Source organism: Oncorhynchus masou, chromosome 1 (assembly GCF_036934945.1).
Source record: "Oncorhynchus masou masou isolate Uvic2021 chromosome 1, UVic_Omas_1.1, whole genome shotgun sequence".
NCBI lineage: Eukaryota > Metazoa > Chordata > Actinopteri > Salmoniformes > Salmonidae > Oncorhynchus > Oncorhynchus masou.
The window spans coordinates 50,485,084-50,507,303 of record NC_088212.1 but is presented as its reverse complement, the minus strand read 5'-3'; the positions used below and the strand labels follow the sequence as shown (position 1 = coordinate 50,507,303).

The following is a 22,220-nucleotide window of genomic DNA, read 5'->3' as shown; positions in this document are numbered from 1 at the left end:
GCGGCACTAGCAGCGCTAGGGCAGACTGGCGGCACTGGCGGAGCTGGGCAGACGGGTAGCTCAGATGGGGCTGGGCAGACGGGTAGCTCAGATGGCGCTGGGCAGACGGGAAGCTCCGGCAACGCTGGAGAGGAAGGCTCTGGCAGCGCTGAACTGAGTAGCTCTGGCGCCTCTGGAATGAGGGGCTCTAGCGCCTCTGGACTGAGGGGCGGGAGCTCTGGCAGCGCTGAACAGGCGGGAGACTCCGGCAGCGCTGGACAGGCGGGAGACTCTGGCAGCGCTGGACAGGTGGGAGACTCCGGCAGTGCTGGAGAGGAGGGAGGCTCTGGCAGCGCTGGACAGGCGGGAGGCTCCGGCAGCGCTGGAGAGGAGGGAGGCTCTGGCAGCGCCGGAAAAGTGGGAGCAGCTGTAGGGATGAAACGGAGAGACAGCCTGGTGCGGGGGGCTGCCACCGGAGGGCTGGTGTGTGGTGGTGGTACCGGATAGACCGGACCGTGCAGGCGCACTGGAGCTCTTGAGCACCGAGCCTGCCCAACCTTACCCGGTTGAATGGTCCCGGTCGCCCTGCCAGTGCGGCGAGGTGTAATAGCCCGCACTGGGCTATGCAGGCGAACCGGGGACACCATGCGCAAGGCTGGTGCCATGTAAGCCGGCCCAAGGAGGCGCACTGGGGACCAGATGCGTAGAGCCGGCTTCATGGCACTTGGCTCGATGCTCACTCTAGCCCGGCCGATACGCGGAGCTGGTATGTAGTGCACCGGGCTATGCACCCGCACTGGGGACACCGTGCGCTTCACAGCATAACACGGTGCCTGCCCGGTCTCTCTAGCCCCCTGGTAACCACAGGAAGTTGGCGCAGGTCTCCTACCTGGCTTCGCCATACTTCCTGTGAGCACCCCCCCCCCAATACATTTTTGGGGCTGACTCTCGGGCTTCCATCCACGCCGCCGTGCTGCCTCCTCATACCAGCGCCTCTCCGCCTTCTCCGCATCCAGCTCTTCTTTGGTGCGGCGATATTCTCCAGGCTGTGCCCAGGGTCCTTTTCCATCCAACTCATCCTCCCATGTCCAGTACTCCTCGCACTGCTCCTGCTGCCTCTGCCTGTCACCACGCCGCTTGGTCCTGTTGTGGTGGGTGATTCTGTAGGGTCGCTGTGGTTAGGAGGCCACGGAGGCGGACAATGGGGCGGACTAAGACTATGGTGAAGTGGGGGCCACGTCCAGCACCAGAGCCGCCACCGTGGACAGATGCCCACCCAGACCGTCCCCAATAGGTTCAGGTTTTGCGGCCGGAGTCCGCACCTTGGGCGGTGGGGGTACTGTCACAACCTGACCATAGTTTCCTTTGTTTTGTCTTTATTTAATATGGTCAGGGCGTGAGTTGGGGTGGGCAGTCTATGTTTGTTTTTCTATGATTTGGGTATTTCTATGTTTCGGCCTAGTATGGTTCTCAATCAGAGGCAGGTGTCATTAGTTGTCTGATTGAGAATCATATTTAGGTAGCCTGTTTGGTGTTGGGTTTTGTGGGTGATTGTTCCTGTCTCTGTGTTAGTTTGCACCAGTATAGGCTGTTTAGGTTCTCGTTACGTTTATTGTTTTTGTACTGTTCGTGTTCTTTTTTTTTCATTAAACATAAATCTAAATAGCCACGCTGCAATTTGGTCCTCCTCTCCTTCACCACAAGAAAACCGTTACAACTAGTGAACATAACGCGCCAATGTATACTGAGATTGTTTTATATAAATATTAACTTTATCGAACAAAACCTACATGTATTGCGTAACATGAAGTCCTATGAGTGTCATCTGATGAAGATCATCAAAGGTTAGTGATTAATTCTATCTCTATTTCTGATTTTTGTGACTCCTCTCTTTGGCTGGAAAAATGGCGTTTGGTGTTTTTCTGTGACTTGGTGGTGACGTAACATAATCGTTTGTTGTGCTTTCGTGTAATGCCTATTTGAAATCGGACACAGTGGTGGGATTAACAAGAAGTGTATCTTTAAAATGGTGTGAAATACTTGTATGTCTGAGGAATTTTAATTATGAGATTTATGTTGTTATGAATTTGGCACCCTGCACTTTCACTGGCTGTTGTCATATCGATCCCGTTAGCGGGATCTCAGCCCTAAGAAGTTTTAAATCCGTTTTGCCACATTTCGATCAGCACGTTAAATGTGCAACCAGAGTGATAAAAAAACTCTAGACCACCTTCACTCCACACACAGAAATGAGTACAAAGCTCTCCCTTGCCCTCCATTTGTCAAATCTGACCATAATTCTATCCTCCTGATTCCTGCTTACAAGCAAAAAAATTAAGCAGGAAGCACCAGTGTCTCGGTCTATAGAAAAAGTGGTCAGGTGAAGCAGATGCTAAGCTACAGCACAGTTTTGTTAGCGCAGACTGGAATATGTTCCGGGATTCTTCCTATGGCATTGAGGAGTACACCACATCAGTCATTGGCTTTATCAATAAGTGCATCGATGACGTCGTCCCCACAGTGACTGGACGTACATACCCCAACCAGAAGCCATGGATTACAGGCAACATCCGCACTGAACTACAGGCTAGAGCTGCCACTTTCAAGGAGCGGGACTCTAACCCGAAAGCTTATAACACATCCTGCTATGCCCTCCAATGAACCATCAAACAGGCAAAGTGTCAATACAGGAATAAGATTGAATCGTACTACACCGGCCCCGACACTTGTCGGATGTGGCAGGGCTTGCAAACCATTACAGACTACAAAGGGAAGCACAGCCGAGAGCTGCCCAGTGATACAAGACTACCAAATGAGCTAAACTACTTCTATGCTCGCTTCGAGGCAAATAATACTAAAACATACATGAGAGCACCAGCTATTCTGGACAACTGTGTGATCACGCACTCCGCAGCTGATGTGAGTAAGATGTTTAAACAGGTCAACATTCACGAGGCCACGGGGCCAGACAGATTACCAGGATGTGTACTCCGAGCATGCACTGAGCAACTGGCAAGTGTCTTCACTGACATTTTCAGCCTATCTCTGTCCAAGTCTGTAACACCAACATGTTTCAAGCAGACCACCATAGTCCCTGTGCCCAAGAACACTAAGGTAACCTGCCTAAATGACTACCGACACGTAGCACTCACATCTGTAGCCATTAAGTGCTTTGAAAGGATGGTCATGGCTCACAACAACACCATTATCCCAGAAACCTTAAACCCACTCCAATTTGAATACCGCACCAACAGATCCACAGATGATGGAATTGTTTTTTCACTCCACACTGCCCTTTCCCACCTGGACAAAATGAACACCTATGTGAGAATGCTATTCATTGACTATAGCTCAGCGTTCAACACCATAGTGCCCTCAAAGCTCATCAAATAGCTAAGGATCCTGGAACTAAACACCTCCCTCTGCAACTGGATCCTGGACTACCTGACGGGCCGCCCCCAGGTGGTAGGGGTAGGTAACAACACATCCGCCACGCTAATCCTCAACACAGGGGCCCCTCAGAGGTGCATGCTCAGTCCCCTCCATTACTCCCTGTTCACTCATGACTGCACGACCAGGCACAACCCCAACACCATCATTAAGTTTGCTGATGACACAACAGTGGTAGGCCTGATCACCGGCAACGACGAGACAGCCTACAGGGAGGAAGTCAGAGACCTGGCCATGTGGTGCCAGGACAACAACGTCTCCCTCAATGTGATAAAGACAGAGGAGATGATTGTGGAACACAGGAAAAGGAGGAGCGAACACATCCCCATTCTCATCGACGGGGCAGGTTGAGAGCTTCAGGTTCCCTGGTGTCCACATCACCAACAAACTAACATGGTCCAAGCACATCAACACAGCCGTGAAGAGGGAACAACAAAACCTATTCCCCCTCAGGAAACTAAAAGGATTTGGCATGGGTCCTCAGATCCTCAAAAGGGTCTACAGCTGCACCATCGAGAGCATGGTTACATCACTGCTTGGTGTGGCAACTGCTCGGCTTCCGACCGCAAGGCACTACAGAGGGTAGTGCGTCCAGCCCAGAACATCACTGGGGCCAAGCTTCCTGCCATCCAGGACCTCTATACCAGGCGGTGTCAGAGGAAGGCCCTAAAAATTGTCAAAGACTCCAGCCACCCTAGTCATAGACTGTTCTCTCTGCTACGTCACGCCAAACGGTATTGAAGCACCAAGTCTAGGTCCAAGAGGCTTCTAAACAGCTTCTACCCCCAAGCCATAAGACTCTTGAACCTCTAATCAAATGGCTACTCAGACTATTTGCATTTTACCCCCCCCCCCCCACACATTCTTCTATGCTGATCCTACTCTCTGTTATTATCTATGCACAGTCACTTTAATAACTGTACATAATACCTCAATTACCCCAACTAACTGGTGCCCCCACACATTGACCCCCTGTATATAGTCGGGATGAGGGGAAGTTTTAGCAGGTGGAATATTGGAGGACAATTAGAGGTTTATTTAGTCGCAACTACAGTATTCTTAATAGTGCAAATATCATGGTACAGCTATACGGACACTCAATTATCATGGTACTCCTTAATGCTAAGTTTACAAACATATATTATGGTAAGTACTGTATAATCAAAAATTGTATCTCATTGTGGTAAATGGTGAAATAAGTATAGCAAGTTATAATTGGGTCCTGTGTGGCTCAGTCGGTAGAGCATGGCGCTTGAACTAGGAGGGCTAAATATAGTTCTCCCATGGGCAAAGAAACTCAAAAGGAGTAACAATATTAATTAACAATAATTTTGATCCAAATGTGCAAACTGTTCACACAGATCCACTAGGAAAGTGGATCATTTTAAATATGCTATTGGACCATAAACAGATTTGGCTTATTTATCTATATTGTCCAAATAATTATATTTAAAAATATATATAATAATTTATCAATCTTACAGGCAATACATGACTCAATTATTATGGTCGGTTTTAAGTACCTCAATGGACAGTAGAGGAAATCACACTACAAACTATCACCCTCATGCACTTAAGCAAATTACGAATATTATGGCTATATTAGAACTAGTGGATATACAACATGGAGGCTTAAAAGTCCTGACCTAGTGAGATATACATTAGCAGTCAAAGGTTTGGACACACCAACTCATTCAAGGGTTTTTCGTCATAGTGCTTGATGATGTTTGCGACTGCACTTGAAGAAACTTTCAAAATTCCTGAAATGTTCCGCATTGACTGACCTTCATGTCTTAAAGTAATGATGGACTGTTGTTTCTCTTTGCTTATTTGAGCTGTTCTTGCCATAATATGGACTTGGTCTTTTACCAAATAGGGCTATCTTCTGTATACCACCCCTATCTTGTCACAACACAACGGATTGGCTCAAATGCATTAAGGAAATACATTTGACAAATTAACTTTAAACAAAGCACACCTGATAATTGAAATGCATGCCAGGTGACCACCTCATGAAGCTGGTTAAGACAATGCCAAGAGTATGCAAAGCTGTCATCAAGGCAAAGGGTGGCTACTTTGAAGAATCTCAAATATAAAATATATTTAGATTTGTTTAACACTTTTCTGGTTACTACATGATTCCATATGTGTTATTTCATAGTTTTGATGTCTTCACTATTATTCTACAATGTAGAAAAAAGTCAAATAAAGAAAAACCTTTAAATGAGTAGGTGCGTCCAAACTTTTGACTGGTACTGTACATGGCAGAGGTTCAATCATGCTAGACGTCTTGAATACTTTCTTATGTCATTTTCGCTGTCACCGAAAGTTAAAAGAATGTTGATATGGGACAGAATGCAGTCAGACCATCAAATAATTGGTATACACATTACTCTTACAGAATTTCCACAAGGGTGAGGATATTGGAAATGTAATTAAAGCCTAATGGATGACAAATTGTTTTTAACCAAGACAGAATAATTTACAACTGACTTTGTCCTACATAACATAGGTACAGCAGATCCTCTTTTTGTATATGACACTTTTAAATGTGCCTTTAGAGGCCATGCAATTCAATACTCATCTTTAAAGTAAGAACAATATAGGTCAAAAGATATCATCTTAAAAAAGGAAAAGGGAAATAACAGTACAGATACAAAGCAATAAAAGCTGTAACATAGAGGCAAAGAATAAGTTATAGGAAAAACAAAAAGAAATGAAGGAACTTATTCAAGACAAATCAAGCGTAATTTAATTACGCAATAAGGCCCCGAGGGGGTGTGGTATATGGCCAATGTGTAACGGCGTTCTTTTGTTGTTGAAGGAGAGTCGGACCGAAATGCAGCGTGTAAGTTACTCATGTTTATTGAGTGAAGACAAAACGAACTAACTAACACGAATAACTAATAAATACAAAAGAAACAACAAACAGAACGAAACCTAATACAGCCTGACTGGTGAAACTAACACAGAGACAGGAACAATCACCCACGAAATGCAAAGTGAAATACAGGCTACCTAAATACGGTTCCCAATCAGCGACAACGAGAAGCACCTGACTCTGATTGAGAACCGCCTCAGGCAGCCAACCTAATTAACCACACACACACCCCTAATCAACTACAATCCCAAACACTACAAACCCCAAAACGAAAATACAATACATCATAACCCCATGTCACACCCTGGTCTGACTAACTAATAAACTAAAACACACAATACTAAGACCAAGGCGTGACACAATGTACCACGAGCTAAGGGCTGTTCTTATGCACGAGGCGGAGTGCCTGGACACAGTCCTTAGCCATTGTATATTGGCCATATCACAAACCCCTAAGGTGCCTTATTGCTATTATAAACTGGTTACCAACATCATTAGAGCTGTAAAAATAAACGTTTGTCATACCTGTGGTATACAGGTGTGATATACCATGGCTGTCAGCCAATCAACATTTAGGGCTTGATGTCACGACCGTCGTATGAATAATTGGACCAAGGCGCAGCGTGAGTAGAGTTCCACATTTTAATGATAAGTTGAACTTCCAAAACAACAAAGATATAATGATCGTGAAATACACAGCACACATAGGCACTCATACAAAACAATATCCCCCATAGCAGGTGGGAAAAAGGACACACTAAGTATGATCCCCAATTAGAGGTAACGATTATCAGCTACCTCCAATTGGGAACCATACACACACACCAACATAGAAATATAATACCTAGAAACCCCCCTAGTCATGCCCTGACCTATTACACCATAGAGAACCCCGAGGGCTCTCTATGGTCAGGGCGTGACACTTGAACCACCCAGTTCATAATATAAAAAATAAAGCTAACTGGATGGAATATGGGAAAAATGCACCAAATAATTGTTTAGTCTTCAACATATAAATGCTACCAAAAACAATTTACAGAAACTTGTTACAAATGACAGAGTCATCCATGATTCACCAAACTATATTTTGAAAGAGGAAGCAAAGTACTTTCAGTATATGTTTTCATTTCAGTCTCCTCCATTTCCACTAACTGAAGTTAATTGTAAGGATTTTTTTCTATTAATAGTGTCAAATTAGCAGCTATACAGAAAGACTCATGTGAAGGCCTAATTACAGAGGAACATCTAGATGCAATTAAAGCCTTCAAGTTTGGGAAAACTCCAGGGCTGGATGGCATACCAGTTGAGGTATATCCAGTATTTTTCGATGAACTCAAATGTCCGTTATTATCATGTTTTAACCACTCCTATAAAAATGGTAGACTATCAAATACTCAACAAGAAGGTCTTATTTCACTATTACTGAAACAGGACCCAGATGGTAAATATAAAGATCCAGTCCACCTAAATAAAAAATGGACCTCTTACACTTCAGTGTTGTGATGACAAAATCCTAGCAAAATGCATAGAGTATTATCGGATATTATTCATCCTAATCAAACAGGTTCTTTACATGGATGATACATTGGAGATAATATAAGATAAGTACTGGAAACAATAAAACACTATGAAAAATCTGGGAAACTAAGCCTGGTATTCATAATTGACTTTGAAAAGGCATTTGATAAAGTACGACTGGAATTTAAATATAAATGCCTGGACTGTTTTAATTTTGGAGAATCTCTTATACAATGTGTTATGTATAGTAACCCCAGGTGTAAAGTAGTAAATAATGACTACTTCTCAGAAAGTATACATTTTTCAAGAGGAGTAAAACAGGGCTGTCCATTATTGGCATATCTATTTATTATTGCCATCAAAATTTTAGCTATTAAAATCAGATCCAACAATAATATCAAAATCCAGGGCTTTAAAACAAAAGTGTCATTGTACACTGAAGATTCATGTTCTCTTTAAAATCCGCAATTTGGATCCCTGCACAGCCTCATAGAGGATGTAGATAATTGTGAAATAATCACACTGATTAATTCTTTAGTCACATCCCAGTTTATCTATTTACTTATGGCCCTGCCTACACCTAACAATTTGTTTTTGAAATACTATAAGCAAAAGATATTCCACTTTATTTGAAATGGCAAGCCAGACAAAATTAAACAGACCTTTTTATAAAATGAATATGAATTTGGAGGGCAGAAATTAGAAAATATTAAAGCATTTGACCTAGAACTAAATTCTTCAGTCATACACAAACTATACTTAAATCCAAAATGGTTCTCCAGCAGATTAGTAAGAATGTCTCAAAATGTAATTATCTACAAAATATCACTATTTTTAAAACAAGCAATAGAAGGTTGGTTGCAATTTCAGTTTAATCCACCAGAAAAGACAAAACAAATATTATAACAAATATTATGGTTAAATTATTTTTGAAAACAATGTTAAAAACGGTATAATCTTTGAAAATGAGGAGAAGTCTATCGGCCCTGTATTAAATACCAAAATTGGCTAAAGAAAACTGTAATGAATCAAAAAGTATGACAGTTTAATTTAAGGACAAAAAGAATTGACAGCTGCACTATACAGGTTGCAAAATAGTTGGAAGGAGATTTTCAATGTACCCATTCCATAGCAAATGGTTTATGAACTGAGACACAAAATGACACTGGATTTTTGCAACCAATAGAATGTTATATATACATTATGGGGGATACAACCATCCCAGCTCTGCAGATTTTTCTGCGAAGAGACAGATCACTTGTTTTGTTACTGCCCATGTGTAGCTTGTTTTTGGTAGCAGGTTCAGGAAATTACTTGGAGCTGACTCTGCAAATAGCAATGCTCTGTGATTTGCTAAGTCATATTCAATCGATCAATGATATAATAATAATCTTAGCAAAGGTGTGGTATCTTTAATTTACAATCTGTATAAACTAAGAAAATAGAAAGGTTCAGAAACATTACAGCACAGTGGAAAAATATATGGCAGTTAGAAATCGAAGCGGAATGGTCTTTAGAGATAGATGGAAGGGGTTGAGGGTAGCTGGAAATTAAAATAAATAAAAGATAACTAACGTAAAATATACTGTCTGTGAAATGTATGTAGTGTGTATAAGCTGGAAGTGGAAGCCTAAGTATTGTTGTGCTCTAGTTTACTCGAATTAGAGGAGAGGTGGTAGGGTTAGGGGAAAATAATATAGAAGGAAAATAAAAATAAGAATATACAGTACCAGTCAAAAGTTTGGACACATCTACTCATTCAAGGGTTTTCTTTGTCCTACTCATTCAAGGGTTTTTCTTCTTTTATACTATTTTCTAAATTGTACAATAATAGTGAAGAAGATGAACACTATTAAATAACACATATGGAATCATGTAGTAACCAAAGAAGTGTGAAACAAATAAAAATATACTTTATATTTGATATTCTTTAAAGTAGCCACCCTTTGCCTTGATGACAGCTTTGCACACTCTTGGAATTCTCTCAACCAGCTTCACAAGGTAGTCACCTGGAATGCATTTCAATTAACAGGTGCACCTTGTTAAAAATTGATTTGTGGAATTTCTTTCCTTCTTGATGCGTTTGAGCCAGTCATTTGTGCTGTGACAAGATAGGGGTGGTATACAGAAGATAGCCTTATTTGGTAAAAGACCAAGTCCATATTATGGCAAGAACAGCTCAAATAAGCAAAGAGAAACGACAGTCCATCCATACTTTAAGACATGAAGGTCAGTTAATGTGTAAAATGTCAAGAACTTTTAACGTTTTTTAAGTGCAGTCGCAAAAAAACATCAAGCGCTATGATGAAACTGGCTCTCATGAGGACCGCCACAGGAATGGAAGACCCAGAGTTAACTCTACAGACATATCTCAACATCAACTGTTCAGAGGAGACTGCATGAATCAGGCTTTCATGGTGAAATTGCTGAAAAGAAACCACTACTAAAGGAAACCAATAAGAAGAAGATACTTTCTTGGACTAGGAAACACGAGCAATTGACATTAGACTGGTGGAAATCTGTCCTTTGGTCTGATGAGCACATTTGAGATTTTTGGTCCCAACCGCCGTGTCTTTGTGAGACGTAGAGTAGGTGAACGGATGATCTCCGCATGTGTGGTTCCCACCGAGAAGCATGGAGGAGGAGGTGTGATGGTGTAGGAGTGCTTTGCTAGTGACACTGTCTGTGATTTATTTAGAATTCAAGGCACACTTAACCAGCATGGCTACCACAGCATTCTGCAGCGATACACCATCCCATCTGGTTTGCGTTTCATGGGACTATCATTTGTTTTTCAACAGGAAAATGACCCAACACACCTCCAGGCTGTGTAAGGGCAATTTGAAAAGGAAGGAGAGTGATAGAGTGCTGCATCAGATGACCTGGCCTCCACAATCACCCGACCACAATCACCAGACCAATTGAGATGGTTTGGGATGAGTTGGACTGCAGAGGGAAGGAAAAGCAGCCAACAAGTGCTCAGCATATGTGGGAACTTCTTCAAAACTGCTGGACAAGCATTGCAGGTTGAGAGAATGCCAAGAGTGTTCAAAACTGTCATCAAGGAAAAGGGTTGCTACTTTGAAGAATCTCAAAAATAAAATACATTTTGATTTGTTTAACACTTTTTTGGTTACTAAATGATTCCATGTGTTATTTCATAGTTTTAATGTCATCACTATTATTCTGTAAAGTAGAAAATAAAGAAAAAACCCTTGAATTAGTAGGTATGTCCAAACAAAGGTACCACGTTCATTTTTTCAAACAATAGTACACAAGTATAAACACCATGGGACCACGCAGCCGTCATACCGCTCAGGAAGGAGACGGGTTCTGTCTCGTAGAGATGTACGTACTTTGGAGCAAATCAGTGCAAATTGATCCCAGAACAACAGCAAAGGACCTTGTGAAGATGCTGGAGGAAACAGGTACGAGGGTGGCAGCATCATGTTGTGGGGGTGCTTTGCTGCAGGAGGGACTGGTGCACTTCACAAAATAGATGGCATCATGAAGAGGAAAATTATGTGGATATATTGTAGTAACATCAGTCAGGAAGTTACAGCTTGGTTGCAAATGGGTCTTCCAAATGGACAATGAACCCAAGCATACTTCCAAAGTTGCCATTCCAAAAATTGCCATTCCAAAATGGCTTAAGAACAACAAAGTCAAGGTATTGGAGTGGCCATCACAAAGCCCTGACCTCAATCCTATAGAAAATTTGTGGGCAGAACTGAAAATGCACGTGCGAGCAAGGAGGCCTACAAACCGGAATTGTGAAAAACTGAGTTTAAATGTATTTGGCTAAGGTGTATGTAAACTTCAGACTTCAACTGTATATATATATTTAAAATAATATATATTTACAATAAATATATATATTTACAATATATATACACAAATAAAGTAAGAGTGCAGGCTAGTGGATAGGCCAGGTCATTTTGTTGGAGGACATTATGAAAAGATTCTCTATTTCCAGTCCCAAGAGGGGAAAGGACAGAGAGATAATAGCAAAATAATATTTAGTGCTGTCAAATTTGAGTATAATGAAGCATGATTCTTTGTGATATTTTCTGTCCTCAGATATGGAAAACTGTGAAAGCTCCCAAGAGACTAAGGGTATATCCTATATGCCATGGGTTATATGTGTAGGCCTACCTACGCAGTGGTTTAAAGTACTTAAGTAAAAATACTTAAAACTACTTGTGTCATTTTTGTGTGGTATCTGTACTTTACTATTTATATTTTTTACAACTTTTACTTCACTAAAGAAAATAATGTACTTCTTACATACTTTTGGGTGTCAGGGAAAATGTATTTGTTACATTTTGAATGCTTATTAGTAGGACAGGAAAATGGTCCAATTCACACACACATCAGGAGAACAACTGGTCATCCCTTACTGCCTCTGATCTGGTGGACTCACTAAACACAAATGCTTCATTTGTAAATTATGTCTGAGTGCTGGAGTGTCCTCTTGGCTATCGATAAATAAATAAATCTGGTTTGCTTAATATAAGTCATTTGAAATTATTTATACAATACTTTTACTTTTGATACTTAAGTATATTTCAGCAATTACATTTAACTTTTGATACTTAAGTATATTTAAAACCAAATACTTTTAGACTTTTAGTAGTATTTTACTGGGTGACTCACTTTTACGTAATTTTCTATTAACTTACACTACATTGCCAAAAGTATGTGGACACCTGCTCATTTTGGGCATTAATATGGAGTTGGTCCACCCTTTGCTGCTATAACAGTCCTTGTTTTGGTGATGTTTTTCATCCTCACTGTTGCTCCTACGGCACTAATCAGCCTAGCATATTTGGAGCTGTGCCAAAGCAAGGCATTTGATTGGTTTGACGTCTTGTGAGGCATCACTGGTTTACACCGGGTTTCCGAACCCTCTTTACCTTATTTCTGCCACGGAACTTCCTGGTTCACGCCGAGACTAATGACATTAAAAATGATTAAGGTATTAATAAGAAATAATGTTGGCTTAAAATAAGGCAAATATAAAACTGTACAGTGGCCACAACCAAAGTCTCATTAACCAGGAGATCCTAAAATTGCAAGTTTCATAATGCTATGTTGTGTAACTATAACTGGATAAGATAGTAGATTAGATAGATAATATAGATTGATATCTGGATTAAATATATTGTTTTTTTATACCAAAGAAAACAAAAACAGCAATTCTAAATTCCCAATCTGGCCCTCATACCATCTTGACCACCTAATCATGCCCAGCTTCCAATTGGCTCATTCATCCCCCCACCACTCAACCACTATTCCCCAGATCGTTGCTGTAAAATAGAATGTGTTCTCAATCAGCATACCTGGTAAAATAATCTTCAACATAAGAATTCTCTCCAAATATACAGTAAATAATCCACAATCATTAGACACAAAAAGAGCAAACAAGGCCTAACAAAAGTACAAATGTACATCCCTCAAACAATCACATTCCTTAAGCAATCAATGCAAATTCCAATGATGGGATTCCAAACACAAAGAAATGCAAAAATACTCATAACAACACAGCAAAGTCATACCTGCTATCATGCTCCATATTTTTGATGCATTCCTGGGCATTTGTTAGGGTAACTACACCTCACTGTGTCCCATCAAGATGATTTTAGTGCTTTGCTGTGACAACTACCATAAATGTTTCCCCCATCAGGTCTCTTTCCATTTTGTTGTGGGCAGATAGACAAGCAACCCAATTTTAACTAACAAACAGGAAAAGTTCCATTCTTTCAAATGCAGACAGCACACAACGCTACACAACAAAGACTGGAAATTCAGATACCGGTAAGCAACATACAAGAAGTAGAGCTTTTCAGATTCTATAGCACTAAATGTGAACACAAACGCCATTCATCCATAAAAAATGTATATCTCCAAAAATTCTGAATTATGGATGAAAACCATAGTTATCTTACCTCAGCAAAAAAATAGTCCACATTTATTCCAAGACTTACACAATTTAACAATTTAACAGAAACCAATAAACTGTTGGAAGAAGATCTAGTAGCTAATTGAACTATGTGAAAATCCTCGATTTTTTGCATAGCCCCAGGTTAGGTCCCTCATTGCGCTCCTGTTGTGGATGGACACATTTTGACTATGGTAAAAGTAATGTGAAATGAGTAGAAAATACAGAGTTTTGTCAGATAGCCACTTAGGACGCTGTTGATGCCTCTAGCATTAAAAAAAATGTTAGCTAATGTTACAAATGGGAAAAAAATGTGCTCACGTAACAGAAAATAAAAATAATTACAAACAGTACATAGAGGACCTTTGTGATACTGAATGCAAGTTCGACACACAAGAGTACAGACGCACAGACAGACGGACAGACAGATGGACAGACAGTGTTGTGGAACATGGCGTCTGGGCCCGGCAGTCTCACCTTGGTCTCCCTCTCCTCCAACAGGGTCTCCAGCCTCTTCTGGGCAGCGCGGCCCTCGTGGTCGTCGCTCACTATCAGAATGATGTGGTTCCAGCGGAACTCTCTCATCATGTCGAACCACACCTGGGCTTGGTGGGAGTAGGGGGGCACGGTACGCAAGAAAGACAGGTGGATGCTCTGGAGGAGAGATACAGTAGAGGGAACAGTGTCTCTCAACCCCTCCTGTCTCAGCCTCCAGTATTTATGCTGCAGTAGTTTATGTGTCGGGGAGCTTTGGTCAGTCAGTTATGTCTGGAGTATTTCTCCTGTCTTATCCGGTGTTCTGTGTGAATTTACGTATGCTCCCTCTAATTCTCTCTCTCCCTCCCTCCCCTCCCGGAGGAAGTGAGCCCTGGGACCAGGCCTCAGGACTACCTGGCCTGATGACACTTTGCTGTCCCCAGTCCACCTGGTCGTGCTGCTGCTCCAGTTTAAACTGTTCCGCCTGGTGCTATAAAACCCTGACCTGTTCACCGGGTGTGTTACCTTGTCCCAGACCTGCTGTTTTCGGGTCTCTCTCTCTCTCTCTACCGCACCTGCTCTCACGAGTTCTGAATGCTCGGCTATCAAAAGCCAACTGACATTTACTCCTGAGGTTCTGACCTGTTGCACCCTCTACAACCACTGTGATTCTTATTATTTGACCCTGCTGGTCATCTATGAACGTTTGAAAATCTTGGCCATGCACTGTTATAATCTTCACCCGGCACAGCCGGAAGAGGACTGGCCACCCTTCAGAGCATGGTTCTTCTCTAGGTTTCTTCCTAGGTAACCTTCCTTTCTAGGGAGTTTTTCCTAGCCACTGTGCTTCTTCATCTGCATTGCTTGCTGTTTGCGGTTTTAGGCTGGGTTTCTGTATTGCACTTTGTGACATTGGCTGATGTAAAAAGGGCTTTATAAATACATTTGATTGATTGATTGATTGATTGATTGATTGATTGGTTGATTGATTGATTGAACAGGTATGCACAACGGAGGCAACACAGAGCCCAACGTGTGGATTTTGTGTTGGTTGAAAAAACGATTTACCATGTTGAGGACCTCTGCTGTCACTTAATTCTAAAAGCAGCAGCTTCAAGCATTGCTTCAAAGCATTAATAGACCTTTGATATTTTGCTCTAATGTATTTCTCGTGGGAAAATATGTCAGAGTAGGCCTGAGAAAATCCACATATTCGAAAGTGCATACAAAAACAACATCACAGGAGAAAAATGACAGTTACAGAAAAATGACAGTGAATAACTATAACAGACAGATTCGAGTGGAGCTGGAATTTCAATATTTGACTAATAAAATTATCCCATGTAGCATATAGAGACCCCGCCCTGCTGAGTGAAGTGGTGAAGCACTGGGATATCTGTCTGTTAACCACACTACCACTAGTCTGATTGTAGATATAAATAAAACAACATATCAAAGATCACATTGTGTATGTGTGTCTATGGGCTTTGTCCGTGTGTGTGTGTGTGTGTGTGTGTCTCACCTTATCCGAATAGATGGACATGCGGGTGGTGAGCCCAACCACAGGGATACGGTAGAACCCTGCGGTGTAGGACACGGGTGTGGGGGTCAGATGGTCATTCGATTGAGGCGGGTGGCTCACCAGAATGGCATACACCTGTGTACAGAATAGGGATCATAAGATACAAACAGATACAGGATATGTACTTGACGTGTGCCCAGGGATAATGAATAATACTTGAGAATCATATCTTTCTACATCAGCATACACACACACACACACACACACACGACCATGTACATCAGAACACACGACGCAAAGGCAGCTTTTGAAGCTGATTTTTGGAGCCGATTTACTGCAATTCTACATCTGTTCAGGTGAACATCATCAGTAGGCTAATTAATGTCAGTGACCCAGTGAAATATTTGCACATTTTAAGTAAGTAACTGAGAAGAGTGTAGATAAAGTAGGCCTACTAGGACATTTTGTTATCACACAGTAAGCTGACCCATATAAATTGCATAATGCATGAACCAAAGTGCATCACAAAACATGTCTCTTGAATATGGAATAAATAGGCCTATAGAGAAATCTCTTGTTGATGCTCTTTGAGCGTGTGTGTGTATATTAGAGAGAGAGAAAGATCATTTGTTTTGAGAAAATGAGAGAGACAGCATGCGCATCTGTGTATGTCTGTCATGTGTGCGCCCGCACGCGCGTCACCACTGGCATTATAATCTGTGCTGTCACTTTCTCATGGGCTATAATCTTCCTCTACATCACTGTATAATGCTGCCCTACCCGACTACCCGTGCTTTACTCACAGCAACAAAGCAGCTGCCAACCCGTGTGCCTGCTGACGCCATGTTGGCCTAATTTTCCTTTGGAAGACATGACATGGCCTCTCCACAGAGTTTCAAAGCGATGCCATAAGCTCAGGTTATCTAGCACCACTTTTATTCAACCTTGCTCCGATGTTGTCCCGTCATTCAAGATAAAAGGTCTGGGGTTTATCCTCCATTGAATAAGCCACTACGTTAAAATCACAGCCCTTGAGTTTGTTTTGGTTAATCCACTGGTGTGCACTCCCATCAAAAACCGTGACTCCCTAAAAACACTCCACTTCGATACAGTTATGACTGGAATGGACTTTTCGTAGCAGGTTATGAGAGCATTTTAGCTAACCCTAACCTCAACCTTATTCTCCTAACCTGCTACATTAATTATCCTAACCTACTGCGTAAGTTCTCCTAACCTGCTATGAAAAAGTAACTTATAGAAGTGGCGTGTTTTTAGGGAATCGATCAAAAATCTGTTATCTGGCCAGCTAGTCTATTGAACATGGCAGCTGAAGCCTAATGCTTATTCATTCACAAATTGAATAAAGGAGAGGCTGTTTAATATCTATCACGATCACCCTAATGGATTGTATAAGTTCCAAATGCCAAAGCTACTCTAGGCTTAGCCTACTGCAAAAATAGGATTGCAATTAGGCTGAGTAGGCTATGTCTTGTTGAATAAATGCAGCTTAATCAAGAATTGGAGCACGTCAATGTTATTTCAATTCATAAGCAGCCTAATGCATACAGTTGTTGTCATATTGACAAAGTAAATTATTTAAAGGCTATAGGCTAATGTGAAACGATGGTAAATGGGAATGGGAATTAAAAAAGGAATGATTGTCATTCAAGTTACTCAAGATCTAGAAACCCAATCCCAATAATATCTAAGTGTGCACTCGTTCAGAACATCCCACAAATATAAAATAATTGGATTGGTGGAGGCCCAGTCACATATTTTCCACCATATTTCTCACTGAGGTGCTTTTTCTGATTGGTATGATCCAAAGTTACTCTTTGGTTCATTAAACCCATTCTATTGAATTTGTTTGAAATCAAATAATGAATGTGGCAGATCAACGTGATTTTTGCTCTTAATGAAAGCTTCTAAAATGCTTTCAACACCACATGCGCATTCACATTGCATAGTGGTGGGTGCAATGTAGTGGTGTTTGTTCTTTTGGGATACCCGTGAGAGTGAATGTCATTCCAGGTAATGTGTGTTTTTTATTTTCATTTAAAAAATGTATGATTACTGTATATTTTCACTACCAGCACGGAATCGTAAAAGATATCTACATAAAAATATTGGGGCGGCAGGTTAGAGCGTTGAGCCAGTATTCGAAAGTGTTGCTAGATCGAATCCCCGAGCTGACAAAGTAAAAAATCTGAACCAAGGCAGTTAACACACCGTTCCTAGGCCATCATTGTAAATAAGAATTTGTTCTTAACTGACTTGCCTAGTTAAATTAAGGTAAAATAAAATAACTGTGGTACTAAAAGGTCTGGAAAGGTTTCCATTGATGAGATGGTCACCATTTAATTACAATATTGTAAACAGTTTATTTGAAAGTGTTTGGAGTCATTATTTCATGTTATGGAACCAACTTAATACAGTATCTTGATAAACATGAAATTGATTTAATTGCTTGTAACCCAATTGAAGAAATTTGGATAGGTAATTTCAAAGTGAAAAATCTACTTGGTATCTAATGTGTTGTAACTCACACAAAAAGAAAAGTCCATTTTCAGGACCCTGTCTTTCAAAGATAATTTATAAAAATCCAACTTCACAGATCTTCATTGTAAAGGGTTTAAACACTGTTTCCCATGCTTGTTCAATGAACCATAAACAATTAATGAATATGCACCTGTGGAACGGTGTTAAGACACGAGCAGCTTACAAATGCTAGGCATTTAAGGTCTCAGTTATGAAAACTTAGGACACTAAAGAGGCCTTTCTACTTACTCTGAAAAACACCAAAAGAAAGATGCCCAGGGTCCCTGCTCATCTGCGTAAATGTGCCTTAGGCATGCTGCAAGGAGGTATGAGGACTGCAGATGTGGCCAGGGCAATAAATTGCAATGTCCGTACTGTAAGATGCCTAAAACAGCACTACAGGGAGACATGATGGACAGCTGATCGTCCTCGCAGTGGCAGATCACGTGTAACAACACCTGCACAGGATCGGTACATCAGAACATCACACCTGCGGGACAGGTACAGGATGGCAACAACAACTGCCCGAGTTACACCAGGAATGCACAATCCCTACATCAGTGCTCAGACTTTCCGCAATAGGCTGGACTTAGGGCTTGTAGGCCTGTTGTAAGGCAGGTTCTCACCAGGCATCACCGGCAACAACGTCGCCTATTGGCACAAATCCACCGTCACTGGACCAGACAGGACTGGGCAAAAAGTGCTCTTCACTTATGAGTCGCGGTTTTGTCTCACCAGGGGTGATGGTCGGATCCGCGTTTTTGTCAAAGGAATGAGCATTACACCGAGGCCTATACTCTGGAGCGGGATCGATTTGGAGGTGGAGGGTCCGTCATGGTCTGGGGCGGTGTGTCACAGCATCATCGGACTGAGATTGTTGTCATTGCAGGCAATCTCAATTCTGTGCGTTACAGGGAAGACATCCTATTCCCTTATGTGGTACCCTTCCTACAGGCTCATCCTGACATGACCCTCCAGCATGACAATGCCAACAGCCATACTGCTCATTCTGTGCATGATTTCCTGCAAGACAGGAATGTCAGTGTTCTGTCGAAGAGCGAAGAGCCCAGATCTCAATCACATTGAGCACGTCTGGGACCTGTTGGATTGGAGGGTGAGGGCTAGGGCCATTTCCCCCAGAAAAGTCCGGGAACTTGCAGGTGCCTTGGTGGAAGAGTGGGGTAACATCTCACAGCAAGAACTGGCAACTATGGTGCAGTCCATGAAGAGGAGATGCACTGCATTACTTAATGCAGCTGGTGGCCACACCAGATACTGACTGTTACTTTTGATTTTGACCCCCCCTTTGTTCAGGGACACATTATTCCATTTCTGTTAGTTACATGTCTGTGGAACTTGTTCAGTTTATGTCTCAGTTGTTGAATCTTGTCAAGTTCATACAAATATTTGCACATGATAAGTTTGCTGAAAATAAACGCAGTTGACAGTGAGAGGACGTTTCTTTTTTTGCTGAGTTTATATTAGTTTGTATTTGTGTTATTTATTTGGTTTAACCAAAGGGGAAAGGTAAGTTGAGTGTTGAAAGAAATAGGTTGCAACTTGAAATATGGGTTTGGCATTGAATCATGTTTTCCAATTGAGAAAACCTCTCATCTAAAGAGTTTTTTTTTACACTGTAACAGTCATTTCCTTTCAAATCAGTAAAGGGAAGTGAACAAGTGCACACTTTGGGAGGAAGGAGAGATAATTGGGACATTTCTCCCAGTCTCCCCAGGGAATAAACTGCAACAATTGAAACATTTGTGATTTTTTTATCAACCTCTAGCAACTTTACTCTTTAACAACAATGTGTTTATGCTCCTCTTTTCAACACACAGGCTCAGCCAGACAAACATCCTACTTACTGTAAAGCAAAATAAACATGGCCCAAGTATCACTCTCTCTCTCTCTTTATCAATGTAATTTTAACAAACCACTCAAGCAGCCATCCTCGCACCAAGATGTTGACTTTGCACACTGGCTTGTGTCTCCCCATAGGGGGTTTCATGAATGAGTAGTAAACATGGGTATCAAAACACTGTGAGAGCTATACTTCCATCATACATAGGCTGAAATTATATTGCTTACCTGGTTCGAGATGAGGTCCTCGCAGACAGAGAGAGCCATCTGAATTGCATTGGGTTTATGAGTGACAGAGATGGCGTTCATCTTGAACTTATCTTTCCCATACAGCGTGTTTGCCTGGGTGACGGCGTCCTTGAACACCTGTTCATACCTCTTCTGGCTCAGGACCGCTCCGATATTGACAATCTTGGGTTCACATCCACCACCCGCACAGGAGCAGGAGATGAAAAACGCAAGCAGAAATACACGCATTTTGACATCGACACAGCTGCCAGACCGAGTCTCCTGTTGAGTGGATGTGCGTCGTAGCCAGCCCTGCTAACCGATCCGCATGGATCACGCGTCCTCTCGACCCTGTGCTAACAGCAATACCAGTGGAATGCAATTACATTAGTCCGCCCTGTCGAGGTATGTGCATCATGAGTTTTTTCTCCAGCTGATCTCTAAACCTGCATTACACTCCCATAAAAAAAGACAATAACACATTTGCTTTGTGGTGGGTAAATCCTGTTGATTTTCATTGACGCAACAACAACAAAAATACATATATTATTGGCCTACAAACAGTTTTGGGAGAGCTTGTGTTTCTTTGTCTTTGAGAGATGCATGTCTCCTTGTCACGACTCCCGTCCGAGGTTCTGCTTTGCTGAGGATCCAATGACCTGATGCTCAGCGCGAGCGGTTGTCCTTGGTCCTGAAATCGTGCCCGCGCAGCGACGCGCGTACCCACCACTCATTCCGCTTGACATCGCTTTCGCGTTCAACTTCAACGCTCTGGCTACATTTGAATTAATGCAACTAAACATCTACAACTGTCAGGGGATGTTTTATATGGATTTGGAGGACGGGTTGACTAATATAGTAATACAAAAAAATATATTGTCAATGTTTTAAACTTTATGCGGCTTTTAGCCTAAAAAGCCTGTATAGATACAGTAACGTTTTAGTAGGATATACTGTTGTATGATAATGTAGGACTACAAATAATTTAAAAATAACACCAAAAAAAACAATACAGAATTTATCAGATGATGGTTAGCCTATTCCTGCTCCTACATAGTTCTAAAGGCTACATTGTGGGCCTACAGATTGTGTAGCTCACATGAACCATTTTCATGTCCAGCACCAAAAGATATCCTCTCAATCAATAGGGTTAATTCGTTGAGGGATAATGATAATTACACATATATCATACTGATATAATTGTTTTGTTATTAAATTCATTCATTAATAGCAGGCTAAAAACGTTTATTGTGTGTAGTATAATAAAACAAGCTGTGGGGCTACTTGGTCTACCTAAACAAAGAATCAATAGAATCCCTATTACAGATGGCTGGAGAGCTCCAGAAGGGTAGAACCAGATATGGCTCTGTGTAGAACCATAAGCACTGAGAAATTCAAGAGAACCTGGTTACCAAGGAAACAAGCATCTCTGGCTATGGTGCACAGTTTCCCCCAATGCCAGCCTAAGTTGCAATTATAGCAATGCTTTGGGTATGGGGCTTTGGTGAAAAAAAATCTGTCATGAAGAAGGCGTGTAATAATTTTAATAGGCAACAAAAAGCTTATTATGGCAGTGGTCTTTCCAGTGTAGTGTAAGAATCAGGAGAACACACAAGGTCATGCATGCAGATGTATTCACACAGAAAATGCGTAACACTGATATTGCATTTACATTACATCACTACCAGAGGTCCCATGCCCTGCCTTCCCAGTGCTAGAAAAATCCAGGAGACACTAATGGCAATAGATATTATTGAACACCACACTCCATTTTAAAGGGGAGATTGGAAGACATTTCCCCCCAGGGTTGAGCGAGCCTTAATTTT

At 41.6% G+C, this 22,220-nt stretch overlaps 1 protein-coding gene across 4 annotated transcripts in view; it reads right to left on the bottom strand.

The window, feature by feature from the left end:
* The window catches only part of grin1b (glutamate receptor, ionotropic, N-methyl D-aspartate 1b), a 79,360-nt gene extending 58,278 nt beyond the window's left edge, over positions 1 to 21,082 (bottom strand). For all 4 annotated transcript variants that reach the window (XM_064974173.1, XM_064974157.1, XM_064974164.1 and 1 more), the window contains exons 1-3: positions 20,395 to 21,082; positions 15,769 to 15,903; positions 14,247 to 14,423 (exon numbers count right to left, since the gene is read on the bottom strand). In XM_064974173.1, the coding sequence (XP_064830245.1) occupies positions 14,247 to 14,423; positions 15,769 to 15,903; positions 20,395 to 20,643 (561 nt within the window). In that variant the 5' untranslated portion in view covers positions 20,644 to 21,082. The remainder of the gene's footprint in view (positions 1 to 14,246; positions 14,424 to 15,768; positions 15,904 to 20,394) is intronic.
* Between the last annotated feature and the right edge of the window lie 1,138 nt (positions 21,083 to 22,220).